We start from the raw sequence: 22,616 nt of genomic DNA, 5'->3' as shown, positions 1-22,616 counted from the left end.
CCTTGTCTGCTCTTAACTCTATGCCGTAAGATCTCCGATTTTAGCGCATACCTCTTGCCTTATGTTAACGTTTTAACGCTTTGCTGGTCACATATGACACCAGAAATCTACATCTACATCCATACTCCGCAAGCCACCTGACGGTGTGTGGCGGAGGGTACTCTGAGTACCTCTATCGGTTCTCCCTTCTATTCCAGTCTCGTATTGTTCGTGGAAAGAAGGATTGTTGGTATGCTTCTGTGTGGGCTCTAATATCTGATTTTATCCTCATGGTCTCTTCGCCAGATATACGTAGGAGGGAGCAATATACTGCTTGACTCTTCGGTGAAGGTATGGTCTCGAAACTTTAACAAAAGCCCGTATCGAGCTACTACTGATCGTCTCTCCTGCAGAGTCTTCCACTGGAGTTTATCTATCATCTCCGTAACGCTTTCGCGATTACTAAATGATCCTGTAACGAAGCGCGCTGCTCTCCGTTGGATCTTTTCTATCTCTTCTATCAATCATATCTGGTGCGGTTCCCACACTGCTGAGCAGTATTCAAGCAGTGGGCGAACAAGCGTACTGTAACCTACTTCCTTTGTATTCGGATTGAATTTCCTTAGGATTCTTCCAATGAATCTCAGTCTGGCATCTGCTTTACCGAAGACCAACTTTATATGATCATTCCGTTTTAAATCACTCCTAATGCGTACTCCCAGATAATTTATGGAATTAACTGCTTCCAGTTGCTGACCTGCTATGTTGTAGCTAAATGATGAGGGATCTATCTTTCTATGTATTCGCAGCACATTACACTTGTCTACATTGAGATTCAATTGCCATTCCGTGCACCATGCGTCAATTCGCTGCAGATCCTCCTGCATTTCAGTACAATTTTCCATTGTTGCAACCTCTCGATACACCACAGCATCATCTGCAAATTGCGTTAGTTTAGTGGAATTACGAGGGTGAACTGAGAAATAATGCCATTGAAATATTTATCCTGTTCTCAGTATCAGTTGCGATATTATACGCATGCATATTATTCAGTAGACGTCCCAGTTTCGCTGACGTAAATTGCAACGCTCTGTCGCTGAAGACCTCCGTAATATAGTGATGTGTAACGTAATAATGTCAGCGCGTGATAAAGAGCACACTGTCACCCGAACTTTACGGGTTCGAGGACCTAATCCACACATGGCGCATCCTCTTCTTCAGCAGACCACACACGAGCGCTGCGACATCTTCAATTCGGCGCCTTGGGTTGACTGTCATCGATCGTCCTCGATACAGTCCCGACATGCCCCCGTCCGATTTTAATTTGTTTCCAAAACTTGAGGAACACCTCCGAGGACTTGACTCTGATCCGTCGACAAAGTCAAACATTCAAATGTAAGTCTGTAGGATGACTGTGTCGAAGATACGGGCTGCAGGTGGGGCAGTCCTTAGAGATAAGCAACTTTCATAAAGCGCGGATTACTGTTACGCAAAGCCTGTGAACGAGTGTCTCTACAAAGACGAAGCTGGTCTAATGTTCACGTGCTACTGTCGTGAGCATCCACGGAAAGAGGTAGAAAGGCAGTGAAACTAGCACTAGGCTCTAAATGTTTGGACGTTCACGAGTCTTCACAGAACGTGGCGTTCGGTGACTTATCTGCTCTGTAAAGGAGGATAGATGGTTATCTGCGGCATCTCTGCAGAAAGAACGCAATGCTGGTGCACGCACAAGAATTTCGGGGCACACAGTTCATCGAACATTGTTGAACACGGAGATCCGCGGCAGACCACCCCTTCGTGTTCACATGTTCACCCTATGCCGTCGTCAAGTAAAATTACAGTGTGCACGAGACCGCCGGAATTCGACCGTCGATCAATTGAAACGCATCGGCTCTTTGCGTAAATCGCATTTTTGCTACACTAGGTCGATGGTAGTGTCCACAAACGCTGCGACCCTGATGAACAGTGGCTCGAAACGTGCAGCGCGCCACGGATGGAGGATGATGAGAGCAGTACCTTGCATGGGACGTAGGTAGTAATCGATGACATGCTGACATCTGCGAACCATTCATGATTGATGTCTTCTTCGAGACCGACGTCATTTTTCAGCAGCCAGAACCGTGATACAGTTGTTTAAGGAGCATTTTAGTGAACTCATCTCAGCTACCATATTTGCTTGCCGTAATTCTATGGAACCCATCTAGGTCACTATCGGAAGCCATCATCGCGTACGCAAATCAGCGGTCCGTTATTTACGCGAATTACATGACCCGTGCGTAGATATTCAATACCACATACCTCCACAAACCTACGAACAAACTGTCGGCTCCCTTATACGCAGAATCAGTGATCTGTTTCGTTCCAATGACGGACAAAGAAGCTATTAGGCATGTGGTTATAATGTTATAATGTTTTAGCTCCTCGGTGTATGTTTAAAATGGCTACACATAGAGCGGCACTAAATTTTATACAGTTTTTACAAAGATTTGTTTATTGTATTTAGGGGACAGAAATTGATTGCAAATAAAATAAAAGTATCATTCCACCTGCATAAAGATATAGTGAGAGTGAGTGCTGTGTTGTGGCACACATTTTAGACTTTCACCTCTAGCCAGCGCAGTAACAAGTTAAACATCTTTTGATATTCCATTTTTAAATGATAGCAATCATTTTTAATGTGCTGCAATATTTCAACAAAATTATAAAATTTACTCCGCAAATTTAAGAAGAGGTAAGATTTTTCCAAATGTCAAAGCATTTTGCAATGTCAGAATGGTCATGTACCTGGGAAAAATGTTGCACTGAAATTAGAAAGCTTCGCACTGGAGAAAATTTTGTCACAATTGTGATTGATCAATCGCCTATCTGTAACGTTATCACCCTGCTACACACCAGTCATTAGTAAAACAAAATTAAGCAACAATATTATCAGAAACCAGTTACAAGTTAAACACATTCTGAAATATGAGGCGTCGGGAATCAATACAAATTGCCATTTTCAAAACAGTAAAGTTGTTAAGACATTAAAGTAACTCATTTCACTTTTAATTAACGCATGGTAGAAGACTATTCTGTTTCAACATACAAGGTGGTTTACGATCGATGAAATATGACTTAAGCGTCCACATGTTACATCAACAGTTCCGTCAATTGTAGCATTTTACTCATCATTAAATGATGCACCTGAAGAATTAACAATATATTTCAAATAGCTTTAATTTATTACACAGCACTTAAATTATCGAACGCAAAATACACTACTGGCCATTAAAATTGCTACACCACAAAGATGACGCGCTACACACGCGAAATTTAACCGACAAGAAGAAGATGCTGTGATATGCAAATGATTAGCTTTTCAGAGCACTCACACAAAGTTGTCGCCGGTGGCGACACCTACAACATGCTGACATGAGGAAAGTTTCCAACCGATTTCTCATACACAAACAACAATTGACTAGCATTGCCTGGTGAAACGTTGTTGTGATGCCTCGCGTAAGGAGGAGAAATGCGCTCCATCACGTTTCCGACTTTGATAAAGGGCGGATTGTAGCCTATCGCGACAATGGTGCTCGCGTTGGTCGAGATCCAATGACTGTTAGCAGAATATGGAATCGATGGGTTCAGGAGGGTAATACGGAACGCCGTACTGGATCCCAACGGCCTCCTATCACTAGCAGTCGAGGTGACAGGCATCTTATCCGCATGGCTGTAACTGATCGTGCAGCCACGTCGCGATCCCTGAGCCAACAGATGGGGACGTTTGCAAGACTACAACCATCTGCACGAACAGTTCGACGAAGCTTGCAGCAGCATGGACTATCAGCTCGGAGACCATGGCTGCGGTTACCCTTGGCGCTGTATCACAGACAGGAGCACCTGCGATGTGTACTCAACGACGAACCTGGGTGCACGAATGGCAAAACGTCATTTGTTCGGATGAATCCAGGTTCTGTTTGCAGCATCATGATGGTCACAACCGTGTTTGGCGACATCCAGCTGAACGCACATTGGAAGTGTGTATTCGTCATCGCTATACTGGCGATCACCCGGCGTGATGGTATGGGGTGCCATTGGTTACACGTCTCGGTCCCCTCTTGTTCGCATTGACGACACTTTGTACAGTGGACGTAACATTCCAGATGTGTTACGACCCGTGGCTCTACCCTTCATTCAATCCCTCCGAAACCTTACGTTTCAGCAGGATAATGCATAACCGCACTTAGAGGTCCTGTACTGGTCTTTCCGAACACAGAAAATATTCGTGCTGCCCTAGCCAGCACATTCTCCGTATCTCTCACCAACTGAAAACGTCTGGTCAATGGTGGCGGAGCAACTGGCTTGATACAATACGCCTGTTACTACTCTTTATGAACTGTGGTATCGTGATGAAGCTGCATGGGCAGCTGTACCTGTACACGCCATCCAAGCTCAATGCCCAGGCGTATCAAGGCCGTTATTACGGCCAGAGGCGGTTGTTTTGGGTACTGATTTCTCAGGTTCTATGCACCCAATTTGCGTGAAAGTGTAATGACATATCAGTTCTAGTATAATGTATTTGTCCAATGAATATCGGTTTATCATCTGCATTTCTTCTTGGTGTAGCACTTCTAATGGACAGTAGTGTAGAATCAGTCACTGGACAAAAGTTTTGAACGAAAAAGCGCGTGTTCTTAGTTACGCCAAGCTCTCCTAAAAGCTGTCGTTCCGCGATTTACTGCAAGGCGAATGTACGGGAGAAATGAAACTATTAAACGGTAGCTATGTGGCGGAAACGAAAGGGAAAGAAATTTTAGAAAGACTGGGAGGCTACTTAAAAAGATCGACGGACTAGTAAGGAACGTTAAAGTACGACTGTGCCTGGCCTAGCCCCTGATGCTGCTAATGATGCGCCGGCAGGTGTGACCGAGCGATTCTTTGTCGCTTCAGTCTGCAACCACGCAACCGCTTCGGTCGCAGTTCCGAATCCTGCCTCAGGCACGAATGTGTGTGATGTCCTTAGGTTACTTAGGTTTAAGTAGTTCTAATTTCTAGGGGACTAATGACCCATAGTGCTCAGAGCCATTTGAACAATTTTGCTAATGATGAAAATTAGGTTGTGTGACAAAGGGAATGCGGAGGTTCTCCGTAGAATCGACGAAGAAAGAGCCCATGAAAAGCACTGAGCCGACCGGGGTGGCCAAGCCGTTCTAGGCGCTACAGTCTGGAACCGCGCGACCACTACGGTCGCAGGTTCAAATCCTGCCTCGAGCATGGATGTGTGTGATGTCCTTAGGTTAGTTATGTTTAAATAGTTCTAAATTTTAGGGGACTGATGACCTTAGAAGTTAAGTGCCATAGTGCTCATAGCCACTTGAAAACTCTGACAATTACAAGGGACAGGTTTATGGGACAAGGAACGAATTCCATGGTAGCAGAGGGAACTAGAGAGTAATGCTGTGGGAAATGACAGTGGTTGAATGATTAATTAATTACATAGGGTGTAAGTGGGAGGTTCTGTTGAAGAGGGGTAAATCGTACGGATGGTATCGAACCAGTCAGTAAGTTTCATAAAGCCTTAACTGTGGTAAACTAGGAACACCACTTCGAAAGATTCAGCCTTTGTTCAGTAGGTGTGATATCTAGATGCAGCAAGTAAGCTGGCGCGTCCTTGAGACGCAGCTGTCGCAATGCGAGCAATTCACCGAAACCGAAGGTCGCGCCGCGGGTGTAGGGTCCTGCGGCTGCGGCTGCGGCTGTCGGCTGGTGGGTGCCACCAGGTGACACGCCGGCGTTTTTGCGGGCCGCTCCCCGCGCAGACATCCGCCGCCTCCAAGGCCGGGCGCACCGTGCCAGCCGCGCCGGCCTTCCGGCTCACAGCGCGTCGCCTGCGCGCCACTATAAGAGGGCACGGCGCGCCTCCAGCCGGCAGAGTTCAGCTTCCAGCCACAGCCTCCAGACATGCAGCCACTCTCTGCCCTCTGCGCCCTCCTGCTGGCGCTCGTCGCTCCCTCCTGGGCCACCACCAACGGCCGCGGCATTGTCTACGAGATCCACGACGTGCCAGACAAGGGAGAGGCCATCGCAACCGCACAGAGCTACCCCGTGGGCGTCGGCGTCGGCGTCGGCGGGCTCGGCTTAGGTTACGGGGGAGGATTGGGAGGAGCAGGTGAGTTAGTGTGTGGCCGATGTTCTGGCGCTGCAGGATTACTGACGCACTGAACCATCAGCTGCCGTGAAAACAAATGTCTATTACACCTGCCGGTTTCGGTTGTGCAAATCATCTACATCCATACTCCGCAAGCCACCTGACGGTGTGCGGCGCAGAGTACCTCGAGTACCTCTATCGGTTCTCCCTTCCATTCCAGTCTCGTATCGTTCGTGGAAAGGAAGATTGTCGGTATGCCTCTGTGTGGGCTCTAATATCTCTCATTTTATCCTCATGGTCTCTTCGCGAGATATACTGCTTCACTCTTCGGTGAAGGTATGTTCTCGAAACTTCAACAAAAGCCCGTACCGAGCTACTGACCGTCTCTCCTGCACAGTCTTCCACTGGAGTTTATCTATCATCTCCGTAACTACTAAATGATCCTGTAAGGAAGCGCGCTGCTCTCCGTTGGATCTTCTCTATCTCTTCTATGAACCCTATCTGGTACGGATCCCACACTGGTGAGCAGTATTCAAGAACTGGGCGAACAAGCGATTACTAAATGATCCTCCAACGAAGCGCGCTGCTGTCCGTTGGACTTTATCTCTTCTATCAACCGTATCTGGTACGGCTCTGAGCACTATGGGGACTTAACATCTGAGGTCATCAGTCCCCTAGAACTTAGAACTACTTAAACCTAACTAACCTAAGGACATCACACACATCCATGCCAGAGGCAGGATTCGAACCCGCGACCGTAGCAGTCTCGCGGTTCCAGACTGAAGCGCCTAGAACCGCTCGGCTACTCCGGCCGGCCCTATCTGGTACGGATCTCTCACTGGTGAGCAATATTCAAGCAGTGGGCGAACATGTGTATTGTAACCTACTTCCTTTGTTTTCGGATTGCATTTCCTTACGATTCCTCCAATGAATCTCAATCTGGCATCTGCTTTACCGACCAACTTTATGATCATTCCATGTTAAATCACTCCTAATGCCTACTCCAAGATAATTTATGGAATTAACTTCTTTCAGTTGCTGACCTGCTATATTATAGCTAAAAGATAAAGGATCTTTCTTTCTATGTATTCGCAGCACATTACACCTGTCTACATCAGGCGACTGAAATTTTTCAGTTACAGCATTCGCATGTATACATGCATGATGTTAACTTCACTCCTTTTTCAATTTCTTTATTTTTAATTCATCACTCGTCTGACTTGTTTGATGTGGTGCGAAAGAACTACCAACCTCTCTATCTGAATTATCCTAGCACCACAAATTAGTAAGTCAACCACTGTCTTCCTCACAGCTTTAATCTCTGCAGTTAACTCTAGTACCACCGAATTCATTCCAGTATGTCGCATAAAACTGTCCGTTGTTCGTGTGAGTATTTTCCATGTGGTATTTTTTCGACGATTTTGCGGAGAGCCTCCGCGTTTCCTTCATCACGCCACCTAATTTTCAACATTCTTCTATCGCTCTATATCTCAAACTTTTCTATTCTCTTCTACTACCAACACAATATTGCGCTCTCAAAATTCATTCTCATGAATTCATTCCTAACTTAATGCCATTTTCGATAATAGTAGGCTTCTCTTGAACACTAATGTCCTCCTTAACTTTGCTAGTATTCTTTTTATCACCTAACTTCTGCTCTTACATGATCTTTAGCTTCCATGGTACTGTAATTCCATACATCAGCTACGTCGTGGTTTCTACAAGAAATGAGATTACTGATAACATGATATGCAGTCAGTTGATGGGTAAATGGTTCAAATGGCTCTGAGCACTTTGGGAGTTAACTTCTGAGGTCATCAGTCGCCTAGAACTTAGAACTACTTAAATCTAACTAACCTAAGGACGTCACACACATCCATGCCCGAGGCAGGATTCGAACCTGCGACCGTTGCTGTCGCGCGGTTCCAGACTGTAGCGCCTAGAACCGCTCGGCCACTCAGGCCGGCAGTGGATGTGGATATGGAAAGAGCATGTGGTCAGCATATCGCTCTCCCAGCTGTTGTCAGTTTTAGCTACCGGAGCCCTTATCTCTCACTCAAGTAGCTCCTCAACTGGCACTACATCTTTCAACAGTTCTCGGCAGACCTGGACGGTCTGTCATCCAACTGCTAGACAAACCCGACTGCGCTTAGCTTTGGTGATCCTACGTGAACCGGTCTTACCACCGCAGAAATGCTGTTGACATATTGTCAAAGAATTAGTTCAAAAATGTGTGTGGAATCTTATGGGACTTAACTGCTAAGGTCATCAGCGCCTAAGCTTACACACTATTTAACGTAAATTATCCTAAGGACAAACACACACCCATGCCCGAGGGAGGACTCGAACCTCTGCCGGGATCAGCCGCACAGTCCATGACTGCAGCGCCTTAGATCGCTCGGCTAGTCCCGCGCAGCATGTTCGCACCTTCCCCTGGAACTAGAACTGATCTACCTGTCATCGCCTCTTCAAGTTTTTCCGTTCGTTGGTAAGTAATTCGTGTCAGTATTTGCGAACCATGACCTGTTAATCTGATAGTCCAGTAAAATTCCCACCTATCAGGCTGGGTCTCCCAAAGATCTCAAAAACTCTCGGGGAATATCGCTGATTTCACGTATCTTCATCTTCACCTACTTCTCTATCTACGATACTATTCTCAAGTTCGGTTCTTTTACCTTCTGCGTATTCCTAATAACGGCCCGACCGGTTGGCCGTGCGGTCTAACGCAAGGCTTTCTGGGCGGGAAGGAACGCCTGGTCCTCGGCACGAACCCGCCCGGCGGATATGTGTCGAGGTCCGGTGAACCGGCCAGTCTGTGGATGGTTTTTAGGTGGTTTTCCATCTGCCTCGGCGAATGCGGGCTGTTTCCCTTTATTCCGCATCAGTTACACTATGTCGGCGATTGCTGCGCAAACGAGTTTTCCACGTAGGCGTACACCACCATTACTCTGCCACGCAAACATAGGGGTTATACTCGTCTGGTGTGGGACGTTCCCTAGGGCGGGTCCGCCGGGGGCCGAACCGCACAATAACCCTTGGATCGTTGTGGGGAGGCGGAGGGGTGGACCACTGCGGCTGCAGCGTGGTCGGAGCCTCTTCGTCGTTTCTAGGTCCCCGGTTAATATACAATACAATTCCTAATAACCTTGTGCCTTCTATTCTTGCTTGCCATCTGCAGACCTTCAAATTCTTACAATTGATTCCTTCTTTTTTTTTCAGAAGGTGTAAAGTGATACAAAGCTGTGATGTAATGGAATCACAGACTGTTTTGTAGTTAAGTAGTTGGCTGTGGCAAGTTATCAGAGCCGCTCTGTCGCAGGTCTCGGCAGCTACTACCCCGTGGCCGCCTACGGCGGTCTGGGCGGCGTCGCCGGCGTCGGCGGCGTCGGCGGCGTCGGCGTCGGCGGCGTGGGCGGCCTGGGCGGCGTGGGCGGCGGCGGCTTCGCGTCCGGCAAGGCGCTCAACAGCTACGGGGGCGGCGGCTACGCCGGGGGCCTGTCCGGAGGCGGCGGCCTGGCGCAGAGCGGCGGCTACGCGGCCGGCGGCGGCAAGAAGGGCGAGGCGGGCGCGCTGTCCAGCGTCGCCTTCTCCGGCGGGCAGGGCGCGCGCGCCGTCAACAAGGCCGACCAGGGCTTCTACGGCGGCGCCGCCGGCGGGCTCAACAACTACAACCAGGGCGGCGCCTTCCAGCACGGACTGGCTCGCGGCCAGCAGGGTGAGTCCTCACACGTGTCTCTGGCAGCACGCTGCAAAACCACTCCCAAATGTTCCCATCTGGGAGTCTCTACGCCCCATTACCACCTTGCCTGATAGTTGACTGAACGTGGGATAGGTTGCTGGCCTAGCGTCGGAAGGCCGAACGATAACGGTCGACCGCCAAATCATCTACAGCTGACAGGCGTCACTAGATGCTAATATGGAGAGGCATGTTTTCAACAGACCGATCTCCCGGCCGCTGTGAGTTCTCTACTGCTTAAGCAAGTAGAACTTCAATTGGCGTCAGTGAGCTGAGTGCACTTCACTTGCCATCAGCTTCGCCGATCCGATGGCAACCGGCATTACCACCGCGGAAGGCCTTTGGATACATATAGGGGTAGGGAACGGAAATTATACAAAACTGAAAGAAGCGTCACTAACCAAAGCAGAGCCCTTAACTGCTACCTGGCCGTCATGTCACCGTCCACTACTGACGTGAGCCATGGAAGTTAAGTGGCTTGAGTCTGCCAGGTGAATTCATGGAACCACAGCAGACATGGAGACGTCATAGAATGGCAGGAGGGACAGTGTACTGCCGTCCCTGTGTTGTTCTAATGCACTTCGGCATGCCCTTCTGACATGCATGCAAAGTACATAAGAACAAAACAGGCACTGAGTATTTAACGCCAAATAACTGGGTTTCAGCTTTAATTATGAAAGGACTCTTAGTATCTGTGTGATTGTAGGATTTAGACGAAAGGGGTGACGTATGGAAGTTTTGGCCTATATGGGGGGCTTGTTCGGGCGGCCGAGGGGATCAAAGCGACCACACGCGCAAGTGGAAGATCCGCGTCAAGTCCCGGCTCGTGCACATATTTTCGTTGTCACCAATGCATAGTGCAGCCAAAGTTTAATAATATTCGCAAATGTGAATATGATTTCGTATGGCAGAAAGGAGCTGTAGCGTTCGAAAGTGAGTGAAGTTCAACAATTTGTTACGTGTCTGCATCAAATCGTGTACCAATCGCAGCTACCTAACACGGCCTAAGAGAGCTGGACGTAAACAGAACTTAACCAAAAATGTTCAAATGTGTGTGAAAACTTATGGGACTTAACTGCTAAGGTCATCAGTCCCTAAGCTTACACACTACTTAACCTAAATTATCCTAAGTACAAACACGCACACCCATGCCCGAGGGAGGGCTCGAACCTCCGCCGGCACCAGCCGCACAGTCCATGACTGCAGAGCCTCAAATCTCTCGGCTAATCCCGCGCGGCAGAACTTAACCCACAGGGACCGCCGACCATTGTCATATCTCGTCGATAACGGTGGGTTTCAACCTTGACAGGAATTGGTGCTGTCAGTAACTGAAAGTCCACCTTCACAAGCTTCGAAACGAAAATTGCAAGAGTAACGGAATGCAACATTTCGAGTCGGTTATTTCACAGTACGCCATTTCCCAAATGGGGACACAAAGCTGCACGTCTTCAATGGGCCACAAAACTCAGAGATTTTACAGTAGCTTGGTGGAAGTGTTTACTAGGGTCCAAAGAGTCGTGACTTTGTGATAACAATTCTGAACTTTTCATCGATGGTATCTGACAGATTTCGTGTAACACACACAGAATTGCTGAAGAAAAATTACGAAAAAACCGGATAGAACAAAAGATCAAAGAAAGTGGTAAACAGGGAGTCTAAAAACTGAGATGTTGCGGGATCGAATCCCGGCCGGACCATGCAATTTTCAGTTTGCTTTCAAACTAGCGTTCATCTGCCAATCACGAGAAAATTGACCAGGAACGACACGTGGTTCGGACTCCACATTGAAGTGTGGGTCTCTTTTCCGTCGTAGCCCGGTCGTCAAGCAACAGAGCGTTGAGACACGAGGAAAAAAATTCTGCGCAATATCGTTTGGCGTATTTGTGTAGAAGTGTAATATATGATATTTTAAGAATGCCAGTAGCCTCCTTTTACGATGCACCATCATGAACTTTCGCTTGGTTCTGATTACTGCCTTTATACGCGATGCCATACATTTACTTCAGACTCCAAAGTAAAGTAGCTGCTATTTTACTCCTATACACGAGGTTGGTTTGAAGGTATGTCGATAGCTTCAGTGAAACTTTTCGAACACCCGCACAACGTTTGGTTCTGGCTATTATTACGTATTCTGCATGATGTCGTTGAACCACATATTCATAAATATAGGAGAGACCCATTTAGTGAAGCGTGTCACATTTCACGGAAGCTTCGATACAGAGGCCAGTGTGTAATTGCAAGCTCGGATACCGTCAGACAAATTGCCTACATCATATGGCTTCAGGTGTGTGGCTAGCGTCATTTGTCACGTGAGAATGACAGCAGCGCAGAAACTAGTAACGTAAGTGATTTTCCAGTATCGTAACGGGCAACATGAGTTCGGAACGAGACCAACGCCGACAGTGACGGATTGTACGTTAAGGTCCTGTTACTTTCGAAACAGAATGCGTTATAATTAGCTAACGTTTCAGTTAACAGCCTCGCGCAAGTACGTAGGTGGGACAGTGACAGCAAATTTACAGTAGTACACGAGACGGATATTTCAATTTCAAAATCCAGTGCGGGAAACGTTTGACAGTGTGACAGCACATGGAAACACCTGAATGTTGACTAGGAGAGTTGAAACTCAAAGTAAGATTTATGTGGTGACGGGACCTAAAATTTCAAGTAATTTACAAGAGAATGTTACAAAGACATGATCACAGCCTCATTAGCAAGAGACTGATTTATCAGCGGGCAGATGGATTTAAAAGTGGACGTACATGTTGACAAGCCTTGGATGTGTCTTCTCTAGAAGTTTGCGCCAAATGAGATTGAGGATCTGGCCTGACGCCATGATGGCTAACTATCGACCTGTTTCTTTAACTGGTTTGGGTCACGAAACCGACTATCAGTATCGAATTTTCTCATATCGTTGGTGTGAAGAATCACGATCGTGGGCGGCTTGGTGACATGTGTTCTAACAGTTGACAGAATCTGGGCACATTATTATGAGCCAGAGAGCAAAAAACGTTTTGACCCCTTCAGTTAGTCGTCCTGTAGAGAAACGCTGCAAAGACGGTAGAAATGTCAGTTGCTTTTACTGTTCTGTAATGACGAGGGATAATAATTTCATTAAAAAGGTTACCTTCCCTTTATAGGATCATTTCCACTGTTCTCCGCAGTAAAAACAGCCAAATACTGGCCACTATGGACAGCATGCGCCACAATGCAATGTTAGAGAAGGAATTATAGAAAGATTCTTTTTTTGGAGTCTTATTAAAAATGAGTGTTTGCTACTATTTTTTCCTCTTCTACTTCGTGTTCCTGGTCTTCAGTTTGTAAATCTGGTGCACCTGAAGCCCGTTGTAATAAGCCATTGAACAAGCTGACGCATTTCCATGTCGGCAGGACACGTGAAATGGTGATCCCTGTCAAAGACAGCCATATACAAACAGACTGAGTCAGCAAAGCTGTTTACCTCGCGTTTTTCCAGAACCGTTTAAGGTATTAGAATTCCATTTTCTCCAAAATGAATTGCGAAAAAGTGGGGACCACAAGTCTCTTTACAGAGATATCGGGATCGACTTAAGATTTTTCAAATGGACTTTCTGGTTCTAGTACCGCAATCGTAAAAAAATTCAACGGCGTTTCACTCTTCAAAATACGATTACTTGCGACTGGTTTTGAGCTCAATTAGATGTGGGCTTAATAGGAAGTTTATATTTCAAAGACATTTGTACTGACTAGTACAGTGATTCATATTCGAGCCGATGGCGTCTTCTACCCACACTTCCACAATTATTTCGCGAACGCCGTCTGAAGCTGTTGTAGAGTGTTTCTGTCTGAAGCAGCCCTTCCTCGTCACAACTCTCACTCCCAGAATGTACAGAGAGATGCTGTAACTTTTCACTGTAGTACGGAAACTTAAATTTCCGGTTCAGTTGTGCACATCTACACAGCTCTGTCACCGCATACCTGTGGCCAGTACACAGTCTGAACCAGACCACCACCGACAAACTTCCAGAGACGGCAATATGGACTAAGACGAGACGGAAGTGTTCTGTAAACGTAGGCTACAAAGGGCGTATCGTAAGAGCTGTGAGTACTTGTCCGTCTTCGTTACTGTGAAACGTATCTGTTCTATACAAAGCTCTTTGCATTCCATGTCTTTAGAGGTGATAGCATGGACGGAAACAGGAGAAAAATATCCAGTTAACATGGACGCTAAAGCACATACGTTACGAGCTCCAATCACTAGTCCATCTTAACTACTGTAAACAGGTGGTTCTAACTCATGACGTATGCACGTTAGGGCCTATTTTTAGTAGACTTTTTTCTTGTTTTTGTCCATACTAACTCGTCTCAAAACATGGAAAGGAAAAATACTACCAAAGATGAACAAGTGCTCATAGCTCTTAATGTATGCATTTTAGATCCCATATTTACCAGGCCTGTCTTTCTTCTTTTGATCCATACTAGCATCTCTGAAAGTTTGTCGGCAGAGATTTGGTTCACCCTGTATTTTCGCTTCCCGCCAAGTTTTTAAAGCTTCGCTTATACAGAGCCATCTAGGGAGCAAATTCAAGATTCACATCGGTGAGATAAAAGAGCAGCCACCAGGTGAAAACACTGCTCCAGACGGACGCGGTTTTTAAGGCGCTGGCCTCCGCTTTCGGGAGCGTCGCGGCCCCCGGCCGGCGGCAAGAACGCGCATAACAAACTAGTTAGCGGGCGGCGCTTGTGGTAACACCTCACGTAACTCATCTGGCGGCAAATTACGTGGCGGTCCGGGCGGCGCGCGAATATTAACGATAGCGGCGGGCTCGCCTATTCTTGGGAAACGTCCGGCGGTGATGGAGTGGGGGCGCAGCCCTATCTGTGGGCGGCGCCGCCCCGGGCCAGGGGCTATATTGCAGCACAGCACGCGCCGGGAAAAGTAGACGTCTCATCCAGCGGACTCTCACCCAACAGCGGCAGTGGGGACGGTCACGTCGTCACAGCACAAGGCTTCGCTGTCAGTCTGACTACCTGGTCAAGGCAAGCGTATGCATCCAGTATTGCTTGTCTTCCAAAAAGCTGTCGGTTCTACAGCACACCGGCACTCATTAACCAAAGTACCATCATTTGGAGTATCAAACATGGGAGTAAGTGCTATTACTCAGTATGTCACCTGGTGTAGAATTACCAACAACTTCAAAAATTTCGCAGATCATCCGGTCGTGTACACGGTCCATACACATTAATGTGACCACCCCTATGGCCGACGTCAACGAAGAGCGACCACTCGAACACAGGGGGGAGGTGGCAGCACTATCAGTCTTACTTCTTCCTTTCCCTGTGCCTTACAGCCCGCGGATACGCAGGGTCGGCATGGTTAATCGGATGTGGCAATGTTAGTTGAAGGGGTGACTGGATGTCCGTCCTGCCGCCACCCCGTACTCCCTGGGAAGAAATTAGTGTACCGCAACTGTCAGCGACGAGTGTAATCGATGGAATAGTGCAAAAAGTGTTCAGATGTCTGTGAGCCGTGTGGCTGAGGCGGGACGTGGGGACCATCCCGGTATTCACCTAGGGGGATGTGGAAAACCGCCTAAAACCCACAGCCAGGCTCGTCGTTAACCCGCCAGGCGGATTCGATCCGGGGCCGGCGCGCCTACTCGAGTCCAGGAAACAGAGCATTAGCGCGCTCGGCTAACCTGGAGGGTTGTGGCAGCACTAGCAAGGAAGGGGATGCGGATAAATGTGCAGTTGTTTTCATAATGCGGAAACAGAGAGAAAATGATCACTGGCATCGGGCCAAGAGTGTAAACATTCTTGAAACGGCAAAGTTTGTAAGCATTTCACCTGCCGCCGTGATTAAAGTATACCGCGCACGGTGGAATGGTGGTATCCAACCTGATGTAAATGTGGTGCACTGCAGACCATTGATGACAGGAGTGAATGACGGCTGCGGAGAGGCGTACGGGCGAATAGACGCGCACTGCTGAGCCACTGACTGCCCGATGAACCCAGGGGCTACCAACAGTTTGTCCTGAACGACTATTCAGCGAATGTTGCTGCGTATGGGCCTCAGCGGCAGGCGCCTGATTCATGCACCTATGCTGACTGCTGTCTACGGGAAACGACTCGAATTTGCACGCCAGCGCTGCAACTGAAATGGCGAGAGGGTAAAATGAAAATCCAAACTCGCTATGTTCGCCAAAGCAACTGGTTAGACTGTGGCTGATATACAGAGGCTGACGTTCAGTGCGTTGCAGAATATACCTGTATACGTAGAGGAAAATATAGGAAGCTGTAGAAGAGGATGTCATGTCCAAGATTCGAGACTGGTATGACGATAACAAAGAAACAGAATTAGTTACAGCACAGTTGTTAATACAGACATCAAATTTTTAGTTTCCTAGTAAACAAAACTAAAATCTGACAGATAACTGTGTCAACAAAGCAACTCATTATTTAGAAAAGACGACCATTCGCGTACAACAACGTCGTCGTTATTGGTGTTTCCGCTTTTTTTTTTTTTTTTTTGTTACGTGTCATCGCAAGCACCTCAGTGAGTAATTCTCCTTTTTTAAAGATAGCTAAGGGGCTTATGAAGAACGCCAAGGAAAAGAATAAAACCGACTGGAATACAAAATATGGGGGAGGTTCAGCACAGCATGCTAAGTACTTCTTGTAACGCGGCGGAAAAATTACTCAAGTTGTAAGAGAAACCGGGGAGCGTGAGGTCTACGTCAGGAAATGCGTTGAACAGACAATATTTAATATACTTGTATTTATTTTGATCATAGGATCACAGGAGTTCAAAAAAGATCAGGGCAGATTAGCTATGAAATGCTGAGGCGGGTCTAACACACCTTAATGATAACAGTAACGCGTGAAGTTATGGGAATGGCTGTTTCGTAATATTTAGGTCGATTAAAATCGCTCTAAGCACTATGGGACTTGACATCAGAAGTCATCAGTCCGCTAAACTTGGAACTACTCAAACCTGACTAACCTAAGGATATCACACACAGCCATGCCAGAGGCAGGATTCGAACATGCGACCGTAGCAGCAGCGCAGTTCCGGACTGAAGCGGCCACAGCGGCCGGCTTAGCTCGATTATTTTACTGATACCGTTGCATAGTGATTATACGAAGAAACAGTGATTGAAGGGAAGAAAAAGAAATGGAGTTAGTGTGAAACGATTTGACTGATAATGCTACAAGACCGAGGCATAGGAAATAAGCAGTATGTCGGTATTGTTTTAATAGCTTTGCTTAAGTACCCTAGTAAGCTACTGAATAGACCCATTCATGGTGTGGAGCAAATTTGGGATTCGTCAGAAACTGCTAATATCTGTTTACAATTGCCTCACCCTGAAACGCTTTGACAGTGGACGTAACTTCCGCAGGTAATTCAGGAAAGCTGTTTACACAATCGTGCGTTGCTGAAGCGACATGCGTATCTCACACTCTTTTAACTAGTGGGCTCACTTTTCTTTTCAGCCCTCACCGCTGGTGCGGTGAAGGCCGGAGGTGGCCACCGCAAGGGCCACAGCAGCAAGGGCTTCCAGAACTACCACCACAAGGACGAGTCGGGTCAGACCTCCACCTTCTTCGACGAGGCCAGCGATGAGGGCGACCACTTCAAGTACACAGGCCAGCAGGTGAGTGCTGCCGCCACCCGTACAGTAGTCTCATAGTCTGCGCTGCGGTTCTCAACGGCTCCACTCACGTGCCACGTCTGCTCCATTTGAATGTTCCGTGGAACTACAAATTCTCTGCTCTTCCGTTTCCCGAGAAGTATCTTTTCACCTAACTGACGCTTCTCGAAAAAAAAAAAAAATGTTTGCACTATAAACATCCAGCAATCTGAAACGGTTAACTTACTTTATAGCCCCCTTTTGTCTGATGCTGGGTTGTTTAATTAGTCGCCTCTTCCAATTGCGTCGGCGACATTGAAGTACCGTCCGCAAATGCCACACTCTACGCCTGCATTTCTCTTGTCTGCATCACTCCTTTCATATCTCGTCGGCATTCGCAAATCGCCATATAAGAATGCAATTAAAGACACAGGGGGAGACTCCACCTGTCTGTCTATTAGACGATATATATTTCGATACAAAATGCAGTACACTGATTAAGGGGACCCGCACCCGCCCATACCTGCCACGATAAATTTCAGGAGCGTTTCCTCTTACACCACATGTCTATTAAGATATTTTTTGGAGTGTCGTGGTGGGTAAATGTGACATAATTTCTCAAGTGAATTCAGTACAATTGTTCTTCAAACATAATTTTTAATTTTTTATAGCTGTATAAACTATAACGTCTTTTCCTCCACCCTCTGTTGGTGCCGATATTTTATTTCTCACATATTTTGAGGAGGCTATGATAAAATACATAAAGTGATAAGCAGTACGTGTACTGAAAATTTTAAGTTTATATCTCTAACAGTTCACTTGAAAATGGCAAGAAATCACATTACGTGAATTCATTTTAATGAAATCCCAGACTATAAAAGAATTTGTCTGAGTCACTAGACAACTCTTCACCTATTCTCTTAGAGCTTTCGTATTTGGATGGGTTGTCTCTTCAAATACTTCTGCTTCATATTACCATTCTTCTTCGTCACGTCTTTGTGAACACTAACCGTATATTTTCCAGTGCCCATGAAACTTATAATACTTACTTTGGTGTTGATGGCAACAGCATCATATCGTCCAGTGTGTAGAGCATAATACACTCCATCTACAGAATTACGGCATTTTCTTATATATGTAATATGTCCGAAGGGGCGAAAGACTTGGAGGAAATACAGTAACATAGCAACGATCAGCCCATGTTTATACTCAAATCCAAAGTCCATAAGAAATTGTCAAGGACGTTATAATGCCAATTTTCAAACATATTTGCTACCCTACATTACATCGAGAAATGTCTTTATAATCATACAAAGTCAGAATGGAACTGTGAACAATGTGATTACACATAATATTCAGAATCATGAAGCTCCTTTGCAGCTGTTGTTGGTGTTGATATGTTTCCGCACACAACTTTGCTACTGCCAGTAACATTGTCCACATTATCTTAAGCTGGAGGTTTGTTCTTTTTAAAAGCGCTTTTACTTCATACCACCTCCTTTGCACTAAAATAGCGATACAGTTCACAAAGCAATGACGAAGGTATTATACTATTACATCTTTGAATGACAACTCGTGAGAGTATGGTGGACTGTTGCAGAATTCATTTTCGACCAAACATCCCAGTAGATTACGGAATCATAATCGAGGTCCCTAGTTTGGCATTAGTCAGGTGACCAAGGGAAACATAATTGTTTCCCCAGCTGTGGCCATAGTTTCGACGTCATGTTCCATTTTCTGTCACGACACATTTCAGTAGGTCTGCACTACTGTTCACTTCACCGCGTTATTGTTCGAAAGTCAACAATTTTTGAACATATTATGATGTGACACGTTCCATACACAAAACATCACAAAAAATTTCATGGTTTGAGCCAGTTGATACGCAAGTATCATCAGTCACTTGTTGATTGTTCATGAACCTTTTTCGAAACGCTTATATCACTCACAAATCTTTGTTTTACTCATAGCAGACTCACAAAAAGCAGTGTTTACATTTCTAATAAGCCATTGATCCATTTTTATAGAAAATAATCGCCGAACTGTCAAAACACGGGCCGAAACTGTCAAAACACATGTAACATTTCGGACACCCGACAACAGGCTAAGTGCCTGATATGGTTAACGATGTAGATATTTTCCAGGCGTTTAACAACGGAACAACAAAAAAATAGCGCGAAAATAACACAGAATGCAGAATTATGAAATTGCCGTTGCTCAACTAACACGCCTCATACTCTACAAAATGCAGATGAACAAAATAATCAAGCGGCTGTCCCCTTACTCTAGTCCACTCCCCAGCTGCCTCCTTAAGAAGTGCAGAAACGTTTCGGCCGGTGACTCATCTTCAGCTGTGTAAAACGTGGCGCGTCTCGCGTGTCGACAGGGCGGCTTCGGCGTGCAGGACGGGTCGCAGTACGGCGGCAAGCTGGAGGACGCGCGCTTCGCGGCCGAGCAGGCTGCGCGCAAGGGCGGCTTCGGCCACGGATTCGCCGTCGACGACGCCTCCGGCCACAAGGGCTCCCGCGGCCAGCAGGCCTTCTACGGCGGCGAGCAGGGCTACGGGCAGAGCGCCGCCTACGACGACTTCGGCAAGAAGGTGGCGCAGCAGGGACAGCAGTTCGGCGGCCAGCACGGCGCCTCGTACGGCCAGGGCTTCTCCAAGGGCGGTTACGGTGGGGTCGGAGGTTACTACTAGGGCCGGCAGCTACCTGCTGCCGCGGAAAACGTGTACATACAGCGGGACCCCGCCAGAGGCACTCTTCTCATCACACTGTCTAGACTGTGGTCTGTTCCAGTCCACACAGTCTTCTGTACTCTTTGAGGTGCTAGACGTCTTTAGTGGGCAGTACCTGCTGCACTAAATTTAACAAACCTTGCCCAAATATACTTTCTTCAGATCTATTAACAATTTGTCCATTCTCTCACTGCTTCCACTACAAAGATTAGCTTCTGTCAGTCCGAGCAAATGAAATTCTATAGGCCGATCACGCAAAGTAGTGTCTCGAAAACGTAATAGCACTGTGGAGTGTCATGCCACTTTATGCATTCGTGTACTCGGGGCAAATGAAAATAATCCTAGGTACCTCTGGATCCACAGTCACTGTAAATGAAGTAGTATTGCTGACCCTTTGGGCATTATTGAGTTATACCGCAAGAAAAAATATAGAGCTACTAAGTCCGTGCGCCAACGGTCTTGCTGCAGTGGTAACACCTGTTTCCGTCAGATCACCGAAGTTAAGCGCAGTCGGGTTTGTTTAGCACATGGATGGGTGACCGTCCGGCTCTGCCAAGTTGGGTGCATTCAGCAATTGAGGAGCTACTTACTTAAGAAGTAGGGCCTCCGTTCACGAAAACTAAGACCGACCGGGAGAGTTGTGTGCTAACTACACGCCTCTCCGTATCCGCATCTGGTGATGCTTGTAGACTGAGGATGACACGGCGGTCGGACGGTACTGTTAGGCCTTCCGAGGCGTGTTTTGACGGAGTGGAGTAGTGCCGCTAAGTTCCCTGATATGCATCCCATTTGATTTTAAAACGCTGATCAGACCACTTCAATATTTACGGTAATGCATTTTAGTGAGGCTATCACATATTGAAATTCCTCGTATCGTTGTGACAAACAGTGATTAAGCATGCCAATTTTTATTTTTATTTGACTTGATAATGTCCAAGGATGCAAAAGTAACTAATTGTTAAAGTGTCCGTTTCATAGTAAATGAATTATCTATGCAAAAAAATGACTTCCTTAAAAAAAATTACAACACTGAGTATAACGTTTTCATTTCGCCTTATTATTTTCTTAAAAGAAAAATATATATTACTACGGAACGAATACTTCGCTGGCGTAGTGGGTGTTATGTATTTTTATAAACTACCAACGCCTTTCTAAACAACACACACTTTGCTTGGTCGGACTGTAGGTTAAAGTCACCTCTACTGCCGTCTTCCATCGGGTGATACTCATCCCACTCACATACTAATATGTGTATATCATTCGGCATAAGGATAAATGAAGCACTGACAGGCAGAAGATGATATGAGAGCAACAACCGATGCAAATTCTCAAAGATATTTTTCTGTTGACTACCGTTTCTGAACTAAAGGCGTCGTCGTATTTCCTACAGACTTGTGCTTGATGTGAAGAGGAATATTTCTGTAAATTTGTTAAAATAATGCAAATGAATGACAAAGAATAAAGAACGATTTTGAACAGGAGAAGAAAAGTTTGCTTCAATTAATCACTACCTATTCCAGTACCCACAGAAACAATAACGTCTCATGGTGTGCTTCCTGTTATCCTATCTATCGTGTTTTATATAACCGCGATTGCGAACGGAATTGCCCGTGATTACACTTTTTGCCCGTGTGACGCTGCAGAAAATAATTGAAACCCTGAACGTGATGGCTTTCACCAATAATTGCATTTGCATCTGGTGCCAGCAGTTGGATCTATGAAAAATTATTCAATTATCAGACTTTAAAGGCGCACACAATGCCCGTATATCGTAACGACATGGTACGATGCAAAAAAGCTATAGCGCACCTGGGTTGGCCGCATCCATGTCATGTTGTTATCGTTCACAGGTGCCGCGGCTTCACCTCTATCGAACACACATTCCAGCACACTGGCTTCACTCGGGATCAGGCGTAACAACAGGGAAAAAGAGTCACTGAAGATAGTTTCCTAACCTTGAATAAAATACTTTCTAAACGATCTTTATGGTTTATAAAGGTAAGAAGTACTGAATCATTAGGTTTAACATCTAGTCAACCGCGAAACAGTTTGGACAAAAGTCGGTTTCATTACGATGAGAAAATCAACTGAACGTGGTTGTTTTAAAAGCACCATGGCGGGATTCGAGTAGAGCTTCTTAGAAAAACCATAGAAAACTCAATTCTGGTTGTCTGATGGAGATTTGACTCATTTTCTACCCAGAGCCAATTAAATATCTTGAACACTGTCTCACCTCAATCGGTAAATAGTCTGGAAGTCAAATACACTTACGAAGTCAGTTCACAGATATTTCACTCGAACAATTTCAGAGACATAACTGTATCGGAAATACATTCATCTCATGTTTTACAAAGTATATGAAAGGAGTCGCCAGACTGTAATGGATGATTCGTGTGTTGCTGCTTCGTAACAATGGAGACTTGCTAA

At 46.2% G+C, this 22,616-nt stretch overlaps 1 protein-coding gene across 1 annotated transcript; it reads left to right on the top strand.

Annotated features, from left to right (window-relative positions):
- Positions 1–5,893: 5,893 nt before the first annotated feature.
- LOC126272085 (uncharacterized) lies at positions 5,894–21,446 on the top strand. The gene is made up of 4 exons (XM_049974647.1): positions 5,894–6,127; positions 9,426–9,821; positions 17,316–17,476; positions 19,839–21,446. Exons 1-4 carry the CDS (start codon positions 5,920–5,922, stop codon positions 20,148–20,150), a joined length of 1,077 nt encoding a protein of 358 aa, XP_049830604.1. The 5' UTR covers positions 5,894–5,919; the 3' UTR covers positions 20,151–21,446.
- The last annotated feature ends 1,170 nt before the right edge of the window (positions 21,447–22,616 follow it).

Source organism: Schistocerca gregaria, chromosome 5 (genome assembly GCF_023897955.1).
Source record: "Schistocerca gregaria isolate iqSchGreg1 chromosome 5, iqSchGreg1.2, whole genome shotgun sequence".
Lineage (NCBI taxonomy): Eukaryota > Metazoa > Arthropoda > Insecta > Orthoptera > Acrididae > Schistocerca > Schistocerca gregaria.
This window is presented reverse-complemented; position numbering and strand designations above follow the sequence as displayed.

Coding starts and splice junctions, on each gene's coding strand:
- LOC126272085 (XM_049974647.1), top strand. CDS start 5,920: ATGCAGCCACTCTCTGCCCTCTGCGCCCTCCTGCTGGCGCTCGTCGCT. Junction 6,128..9,425: donor GGGAGGATTGGGAGGAGCAG/GTGAGTTAGTGT, acceptor GCTCTGTCGCAG/GTCTCGGCAGCTACTACCCC. Junction 17,477..19,838: donor TCAAGTACACAGGCCAGCAG/GTGAGTGCTGCC, acceptor GCGTGTCGACAG/GGCGGCTTCGGCGTGCAGGA.